The sequence below is a fragment of the Astatotilapia calliptera genome, chromosome 6, assembly GCF_900246225.1.
Source record: "Astatotilapia calliptera chromosome 6, fAstCal1.2, whole genome shotgun sequence".
In the NCBI taxonomy this organism is placed as follows: Eukaryota; Metazoa; Chordata; class Actinopteri; order Cichliformes; family Cichlidae; genus Astatotilapia; species Astatotilapia calliptera.
Window position 1 is genome coordinate 1356596 of NC_039307.1, and position 10000 is coordinate 1366595.

A 10000-nucleotide genomic window follows, 5' to 3' on the forward strand; every position below is an offset into this window, starting at 1 on the left:
CGGCGTCCTTCCTCTCCCTCTGTCACAAACTACTACAGAGCAAACTCTCTGCCCTCCCCCTCTGCTCCTCCCACACTCTACCTGTCCACCACAGACCTCCTCCCCCCTCCATCTGTTTCTCCTCCTCCCGTCTGATGGAGGAATGCGAGTTATTTCTGCACCGCCCTCCTCTTTTCATATCTTTAATCTTATCTGCCTTTCTCTCCTGCTCTATCAGTCGTTAACTCACCGGACCGGAGCATCGGCGTTTAAATCACGCCTCTCTTTGTCTTCAGCTTCACATTTTTCCTCCGTATAAACTTTGCGTTACATTTATCTGGGAGTTTCCCGCAGAGCTGGGACATATTTTAAAAACCACGAAGCTCTAAAGAAAGACTAATTAGTCCAGTTTCAGTGGCTATAAAACCGATTCTGGTTTCTACAGCAGCCGACATGAAACGCACTCAGTGCACAAAGACCAAAACACTTATGCTCGGGAGGTTTTAGCACAGACTGTATAAAAAGATGGCAACGTGAAAATGCCTTAGACCTGCACGGCCAGCAGGGGGCGACTCTTCTGTGCTTTAAGCCTGTGACTGAAGTTTGTAGCCTCAGTCTGACCCGGTGTCATAGAGACGCCCGTGTGACGGCCATGACATCTTTTATATACAGTCTGTGTCTTTTATCAGACCCCACAAACCGTCCACACACAGACTGTTCCTCCTGGCGTCACAATAAAAGCCCATCGCACCATGTGACCGAACGAGGATTTTAAAAACTAATATTTTGACATTTTAAAATAAAAACACAATAAAAATCTGTCAAACAGCAGCGACGCAAAAGAAGCTTCTAACAGAGTTAGTTAGACCCCGCCCCCCCGGCTTCAGTCTGGAGTCTAGTTTTGTTTACCGTCAGTAACCGTGGATGGCGTGCTTTCACACACACGCTTTTCCAGTGCAGCTCAAACGGCTCCGCCTCCCCCCGCGGCGTGGGGGGGGGCTTGGCGTTAAGTGCTCTGTTTATATTCAGCAGTCACCTTTCAAGTGTGCAGGCAGATAAGATAGTGCCGGCATTCATGCTTCAGATAACAAACACAAATCACACAGCTTCAGGGCTTCAGCTGCAGCTGCTGCATTCCTGCTCCTCCCCCTCCTCCACCCATGACTCCCCCTTTCACCAGCACCTCCCAGCAGGCCTCCCATCTAATCAATATCCCAGGCAGACAGGAGCCCGGAGCAGTTTATGCTCCAACACAAAAATCTGACGGGGTTATGTAAGCGCGCTCTCGTTCGTGTGCAGGTTTTCCTGCTGATAACAGGTTTTATGAGCCGCTCGCTCCGCAGACACTCCAGGCCAACAACAGCTTCAGCTTGAAACTTTAGGACAGCTGTGCTTCATCAGGCCGAGCTCTCGGATCAGTGCAACAGTACAGTCAAGTTAGAAAATGTACAGCGAGGAAAACAAGCAGAGCTACGAGTGCCTCTCGACCCCCCGGGTGTCTAATTAACGGCATTAGTGCTCGGCCCCCGAACACAACACGGCCGCACAGAGAACAACAAAGGTTCAACACAAAGAGTCACGACAGCGAGCAGAGACATGAATGCCTCTGTAGGCTGCGCTCGGCCGTCTGCAAACACACAGTGTTTACTGAACACACCGTCCACATCCTGGACTCTGACGGACGCATCCTGGAGCTGGTCTGAGCCAATCAGCAGCCTTCATGTATGAGTTGTCTAGTTTTAATGTTTTATTTGGGAACAGAATGGTGTGTATGTGCAAGTTTGGTGATGGAGTTTTTATTATGAATGAATGATGAATTGTTATGAATTATTATGTCTATTTTTTATGTTTAAGGACAACAGATGGAAATTAGCCTTCGGCTATAATCTGGCATGCTTACATTCATGTAATTTTTTTTTTTTACATGTATGTTCATTAACATGCACTGTCCTAAATAAATAAATAAAATAAATCCTCGCAGACACTCACAGAATCCTTCAGGGTGAAGACTTTGTAACACGAACACAGACATTTGCACCGTTTATGTAAAAGTTTCACGTTTTCCTCAATTCGTGCATCAGCGTCCACCAACATCAACGCGTACCAGGAAGTAATGGTTAAAAGGCGTGGGCGTGGCTGCTGTGTGTGGATGACAGGACAGCTGAAACGGGACGACGGCTCTTTATTTTACTACTGAACGGAAACAGGAATAAATGATCGTTTCTCCTGTTTTGCTTTTTACGGTGCTGTGAAGCCACGTTGGACAGCGACGTCACCTGTGAGCGCCGAGCGGCAGGAGACGAGGCTCGCCGAGACTCAGAGGCAACACTGAAATGTTTAATAACCGCCTTCAGCGCATCTGCGTTCAGGGGTCAGTGACATCACTGCTGCACGCATCTCAAACTGGAATCATTCAGTCATGATTATATTTTTATTGGCTGACACGCCGACTCAGAGTCCTCTGAGGGGGTTTGCATGCTTGGACGTGCGCGGTGTGATCAGGACCGAAGGAAGTTCAGCATCCACTCCATACCTCAGCCTGAGGCAAGCACTGCACTTACAACAGGCACACACACACACACACACACACACACACACACACACACACACACACACACACACACGTCCATCAGCAGGAGCGTGTGAGCAGGATCTTTCCATTGCATCATGTGCTGTTCTTAATGACAGCTGGGCGTGGCGAGTCTCTCCCTGCTGCCTCCTTCTAAAAACAGCCATTGCTCCGCCCCCTCCTCCTCCTCTGCGAGTATCTCCAGCAGCACCTTAAATATCAGCAGGGCGACGTCACCGCTCGCTGCTGAGTGACCTGTAATTACAGGCTGTGACGCCCTGCTCTGCCCGAGGCGAGGGACGGGATGGGCCGTTCACCTCGTGAAGCCACGCTGCGCTCACATGTGCAAACACATCCACGCAGCAGGACCCGCCCCCATCACACGAGGCGCTAAAGCCCCCTCCTGACCTGAAACACGCTAACGAGTCCGTTACCTGTGTGACACCTGCATGCAAATATTCCTGTGGTGCCTTTGAAGAGCTCGAAGAGAATCTGACGCCTCATAACAAAATCACAGCCTCGCTTCAGCTGTGCTGCAGTTAACAAATCAAAGAGTGCGCACAGTTAAAAGACGCCATCAGCTCTTCAGACTTTCACAAACGACATCACCGCCAGTAACATGTGACAGGAAACAAGTCCTGTCCTTCTAAAGCCCCCTTTGTTCTGAGTACTTCCAGAAGCCTGACGAGGGGCAGCGCTCTCCAACTGTGAGCATGCAGTGTCGTAAAGAAACAACCGCAGCAGTTCCTGCAGCGTCCAGCAGAGGCAGCAGTGAGTCAGTCTCAAACAAACAGTTTGGTCTGTGAGGACCACGTCGCCCTCTGCTACGCTGTGCGGGGGATAAACTGCTTCATAACTGATGCATGTGGGTTTGTTGAGGTCTAAACCGACCAGCAGGTGGCGTCACTGCTGTGTAAATGCAGGTGTGACTGTACCTCCGTGAAGAGATGCTGGATGACTGTAGCCAGAGCCTCCACTCTTTTGTTCCCTTGCACGAGCAGCTTCCTCAGCTGAGCGATGGCCTGGTTCTTCTTCTCTGCCTGCTCTTTGCTCTGGTTCTGTTTGATGCCGTTCGTCCCGTCCGACGCCACCGCGCCTCCATGGCTGCCAGCTCTGGACGCGCCCTGAAGGCGAGACCCGGCTCTGGGGCCGGATCGTGGCCCGGTTCTCGCTTTCAAACCGAGAGTCGAGGGTCCGGCGGTTCCTGACGTGGCAGTATTGGTGGCGTTAGTGGCAGGCACTGGAGGAACTGGTGCCACTGGTGCGTTAGCATTCACGTCATCTGGTATCTACACAAACGGGAGGAAAACAGTGAGATTACAAACACGCTAACAACACGCTAACAACACGTTCACTGGTTCTAGAGTCAAACGCAGCTCATCGTGCGAGAGGACGAGGAGTCGTCTCAGCTGCTGATGCGTCAAACAGAAGCAACCCTGACGCCGCTGCTCGTGTCACACGTACCAGGTCGGGCGGAGGCAGCTGCAGGTTCTGGTTGTTTCCTCCGGTGGATGCTGCCGTCTGCGAGCTGCTGCCGGTGTGCGATGGCGTTTTCCCCGGCGCCTCCCGCGGCTTGTTGTTTTTATCCACTGCAAGAGAGCGACGACCTCTTAGTGTGCGGGCGGCGGGTGCGACATTCAGCATGGTGTCCACACACGGACGCACAAACACTGCTCGCACTCAAGTTACACACACACACAGCAGGCTGACGACAATCACACACACAGAAACACACACGCCCTGCTGCTGAAACCAATGCATCATGGGAGAGTGTGTGTGTGTGTGTGTGTGTGTGTGTGTGTGTGGATGTGCATTAAGGGCTGCATTACGAGACCAAAGCAATTAGAGCGAGCGATCGACACTCGTCTGCTCTCAGCGCGCTCGCTCTCCTTCCCTCTCTGACTGCAGATGAAGCTTCTGTGCGAGATGCCCGACGCCTCGCCACTATTCAGTGAGAGCGATCAGCCGACAGGTGTTTTCTGTAGCGACTCATCTGAACATCTGGATCTCTCACACGTCAAACTTTGAAAGCCCGTCAGGTCTGCGCTGACAGGCCCTGACAGCACTTCCTTAAAGATGCTGCCCTCTGGTGGCAGCCTCTGAGCAGGGCATCGCTGAAGTCAGCTGGACCGTCACCAGAACAGATCCGGCGTTCAATCTCAGACTCCGGCCTCTCGGCGAGTCGTTTCAGCTCCGCCTCATAGTGGAGGCGAGCACACCTCCCACGTGACAAACACAGCTCCTGTTTTTCAGCGTTGGCGGAGCAGAAGGTTTAATCGCTGTGTGCAGGCACATCTGCTTCACTGACACACAGATGTTTATGCTACAGGTAACCTCAGGTGGAACTGTGCCACCTGCACAAACCAGCGCCCGCCGACCAATCACGACCTCGATCTAACGGCGAGGTCACAGAGTCAGAGGGTTCACACAAGAAAGGCTGTCTGAATCTTTGCCTTTCAATAAAAATAAAAATATATAAATTATTAAGAGAGACTTGATTTTTTCCTCTGAGCTGTAAGAACTTTGTAGCCTGGTGCTGTTTTACTTTATTAATCATTTCAGAGTAATGCCGTTGCTTTAGAGTGAGGCTAGTCGGCTGTAAATGGCCTGTATTTGTAAAGCGCTTTACACAATCACAGGAATATGACCAAACGAGGATGAACTCAAACTGTACAAAGTCCCCGAAGGGTGCGCACACGCACACACACACACACACACACACACACACACACACACACACACGCACACACACAGTGTGTTTAGCCTCTCCTTACTTTAAACAGTGCAGTATATAACCAAGTTTTTTCTATAGCAACTGCTCGATACTGCAGCGTAACAGGAGAAAAGTCCTGAGACGCTGATGCATGCATCCTGCAGACATTCCTGAGGACTTTGCTGTTTCATGTGGCTCGTGTGTGGTGACCTGTGCGAGTGCTGCGGTGAGGGGTTTGTACCTGGAGTGTGCCGGGCAGGCATGCAGAGCCGCTGAGCCCAGACTGAGAGAGAAACCACACGGTTAGCATGCACATCACAGACACCGAGCACAGCGACGAGCCCTGCTGAGTCACGAGAATCCGCTGCGAACACGCAGCGAACAAATGCACTTTCTGCACCCCGAATTCAATTTGAGTGTCTGAAACGCTGCGACGCTGTAAACTGTAGAAGCTCACACTCGAGCGTCACGTCAGCCTCATTATCTGTGAGTCTCGTGAGCCCTCAGCAGGGCGGTCTGTTTATGAAGAACAGTCAGAGAAGCAGCGCAGGGATGAAGCTCAGGAGGAGGAATAAAAGGGATGTGTGGGAGGAGCGGAGGCTTCGGGCCGAGCTGTGAAAATCCACCAACAGTTGTCTTCACTCTGAAGTAATCAGAGTAAAGCGCTGACGGTCAAAGTTCCTGCATGTGCCCTCTGCAGAGCCCAAAGTCTAATTATCAGCAGGTCACAGAGCAGATCTGGTCCATCTTTAATGAGCCGCCTCAACTGAGCGTGTGCGGGACGACGAAGGATACCAACCGCAACCATCCTTATTCCGATGTAATCAGATTACTCTGAGGCAAAAACACCAGGTGCTGAGAGGTTGAACTCTGAATGAAACCAGCTTCCCTTCAAAGTCAACACATGATCCAACAAGTGCACGCACACCTGTTACCATGGAAACAACCGTGCAGAGCGTGTCACGAGGTGCACGCGTCCACCATCTGATATATTTACATCCAAATTAGACCCCCTGGTTTCCTAGCAACAACTTTCATATTTGTCCCACTCCATCGCCCCGAGGATGTAAAAGCAGGCTGATGACATCACCGCGCGCACACACGCACACACACACACACACACACACACACACACTAAATGTTCGAATGTAAAAACGTGCGTTATGAATAAACTCAAACTGAACGATCATCGCTGCTCACACTGCTGCACGCTGGTCAACGTCAGCACCACAGAGGCTGCTGGACATTCAGGACATCACGACGACTCCTCTTCAGAGAGGAGGAGGAGTCGTGCACTGAGACAGGACCACAGCAGCTCTTTACTCTCAGCGTTTTCCTCAGGCTCTGTAATGAACGTGGCACAAAGCTCGATGCCTTTGCTTGTTATTCCCGCTCATTCGGAAGGTCAGCTCAGTCCTGCAGCTCTGTGCGGCTCCACAGAGCTGAGGAGGAGGAGGAGGAAGAGACTGTCAAAGCACCTCTTCATCACACACTCCCACCCTCTGGTTAGCCAGAGGAGCAGAGTCTGCCAGAAATACATTAAATGCTGCAGGAGGCCCTCTCAGCCCACAGACAGGACCAAGCTGCTCAAACACGTCTCAGCAATAATAATTTATTATTAATGCTTTTCAGGTTTCATCGTTTTTCATCTCCTAACAGAAACACAAAAATTAACGTTTCCAATCAAACTGCACGACTGAGTCCAAGCAGACTCTTCACCTCTCACGTCCTCGTCTGCCGCCACATCTGGGAAACCAGCGGCCTCTGCATCGGATTAAGGCTCGCTCGAGCGGCCGGCCTCAGCTGAACCGCTGTGCGGCGTACATGGGCGCGCGCTCGCTGACTAAAGCCTGCTCTGACCTACATTTTGGGGCAGAGCAGCAGGGAAGTGGGTCTGTGGAGCTCAGACTGAAAACACGCTGCCGCCAAACACGTGCCGCCGAGCTCAGATGGATGGTCAGAGAGGCGGAGCCCAATATTTACAGAAGGACATGAACGTGGGCCAAACCGCACGATCCACATTAATGCCAACAATCAGAGACGATGAAGGGATTAACGACCCGTCGAGCCAAAGCACACAGCACAGACGAGTACGCAGAGTAAGCCTGACGAGACTCTCAGGAACCCACGACAAGCCGAGCAGTCAAACCTCAGAAACGTGCGCCAGCTTCTTCACACCGAGCAAAAACAACCAACCAGGGCTCACCTCTCCTGAGCCTGAGTGGACCGGCCCACAGGTGATGTGAAATAATCACATCCTAACATAAAAACTGCTCCTTCACACGAAACATCTCCGACGAGCTAGCTGCTCTCAAACCGCTGATGATGGGCTCTGATATTTAGAACTTTGCTGCTTTGAGCGTGGTTTACACACACCCACGGTAACCACGGTAACCCCCCCATAAAAAAAGCCTATTGTCAGACTTAAACTAAATGTGCCTGAATTCTACACAGGACCACAGAAACACTGCTGGACTACAGACTGTATGCAGGAGATGGACCCAAACACTGCTTCCTCACCACCAGGGGGCGCCACAGGTCCCACCGTTACTCATCCAATCCCAAAGAGGATCCGTGTCTCCACCTAGAATTAAACCTGCGACCTTTCGCTTTCTACAAAGGGACGTGAAAACTACGACAGAGCACAAACTCATCAGGTCAACTGAGGTCACCGAGCAAAGAAGCTGGGAACTGTTCCCAAACCACAGGAGTCGCCCCCTGCTGGACACGAAAAACAACCTCTTTGGTTCAATATAAAATATCCACATCTGGAGGTGGAAGCTGTGTATTTGGGACATTATTCCTAAGATGCACATTACTGCAGCACCTCCACTCTCACCTCCACCCAGCTAACAGCCGCTCATGTACTGAGTTCTCCACCGATTCCACCGAACACTGTGCACCCGCACCACAGCCTGCACAGCTGCACTTGCATTTTTAGGGCTAACAGCTCATCCAACAAAGTCTTCCTGGTGTTTTTTGATTTTGTGCATGTTTAAAGTTTGTGCATGTGACGCATCAGAGGCTGAAGCAGCTTCACTGTCGCGTTCACGTATTCAGCTCGACGTCTCTCGTGGTCAGTCGAGGTACAGAGCTGAACGACACCGAGCGCTGCTAGCATGAATGCTGACGGTTATTCGCAGCATCATCAGGGATTTTTGCTTTTATGCAGCACGGACTTGAAAAGCTCCCCTGCTGCACGGACACACAGACCCTGGCAGCGTGCAGCTCCTCTTCAGAAAAGGAGGCACATTAAGAGCGAGCGCAGGCTCTGCTGCAGCCTGCACAAACACAGTGCAGCCTTTTAATGGCTGAATAAGTAAAAGCCAGATGCGTCCTGGGCTATTTCGGGTTTGTGTGTGAATCACGTGGCCGTGCCCCGTCAGGCGTGGGTATCGGGGCTAAAAGGAGCCACGGCTATTCATCACGCCATGCCGCAACGCTGGAACTGAAAGCCCCGCACGCACAGCCGTGTGCGACTGCAGCTGCAAGCCGAGCTGAAAGCCCCCACAGGAGGAGACACGGAGGCAACAATGGCTGCCGACGCCGTGCAGGAACACAGGAGGGGCTGAGGAGGGAGGAGGGGGTGAAGTGGCCTTTGAGGCTGATCTGCCATCACACGAGTAAAGATTAGAGCTTCACACAAAGACAGGAGAGGAGGAGGAGGAGGAGGAAGAGGAGGAGGGGGGTGAAAATGAGTTTTATTTTGAAAGGCAAACAGTTACAGAGATGGGGCTTTTATTTTGGGTGGCTGCAGGATTAAAGCAGCTCATTAGCTCCTCTGTTTGGGTGTGGTGGCTCCAGCCCCACCCTGCCATGTGCATCTATGGTGGATGAAGGAAGGTGTGTGGAGCACATGGAGGGATGGAAGCAGCTAACGGGGTGAAGCTGCTGATGGAGGACGAACGGGTGGATGTGGGGAGGACACGGGGGACGGAGACTGATCCAGACCTGCGTGGAAGACCACAGTGTTCTTCCTGCATCCCGACAGCAGCTGGAGGTTTCGGAAAAGTCCTTTAGCCGTCAGCTTCACGTGGAAGTTGGACAGCGACAGTCTGGGAGACCACAACATGGTTCGGTGCGAGGCGCCTCCGTCAGACTCAGTCCTTTTCTGCACTTTGAGTTCTTCTCCTCGTCTCAACGTGTCCTGAGCGGCAGGTCACACTGACCCACTTCTTCTTTAGCGGACGGGAGGAAATCCTCCTTTTCTTTAAATTTCAAAAACAAAAAATCCTCCAAAAACAGAATCTGGTTACTGCTGCTGGGATTTGTAGCCTGCATCTGCGTGAAAGCCACGAGGAAAAACAAGACGCCGCATTTTAAAATCAGATCCTGCGCTCGGTCCAGGGACGAGGACGCACGCTAAGCCGCCATCCGGCCTTCATCAAAGCCACAGAGCCGCCGCCGCGACACGAACACATGAAATAAAAGGAGTGAAGCAGAGCGGCTCCTGCACCGCAGCCAGCACGGGAAGAAAATGGCGCCAAAAATAGCAGCGAGCTTCACCGTCGCCGAGGTCACGGCGAATCAACCACGGATGGAAAGAGAGAGAGAAACGGGCGAGATACTCGTGCATGTGTGTGAGAGAGAGAGCGAGCGTATCCTGGTGACGATTACTCCTCAGCTGCTGAGCACACGGCGATGCCCCCCCATCACCACAGAGGCGTGTCACCAGACTGTACACACAAACAAAGACAAGCATCCACACACACACACACAGGGGGGGAGGGATGCTGCGG

At 52.0% G+C, this 10000-nt stretch overlaps 1 protein-coding gene across 6 annotated transcripts in view; it reads right to left on the reverse strand.

The window, feature by feature from the left end:
- LOC113023492 (microtubule-associated tumor suppressor 1 homolog) overlaps positions 1–10000 on the reverse strand; it is a 55058-nt gene that overhangs the window by 10603 nt on the left and 34455 nt on the right. For all 6 annotated transcript variants that reach the window (XM_026169530.1, XM_026169531.1, XM_026169533.1 and 3 more), the window contains 2 exons: positions 4013–4137; positions 3484–3837 (listed from right to left, as the gene is read on the reverse strand). In XM_026169530.1, the coding sequence (XP_026025315.1) occupies positions 3484–3837; positions 4013–4137 (479 nt within the window). The remainder of the gene's footprint in view (positions 1–3483; positions 3838–4012; positions 4138–10000) is intronic.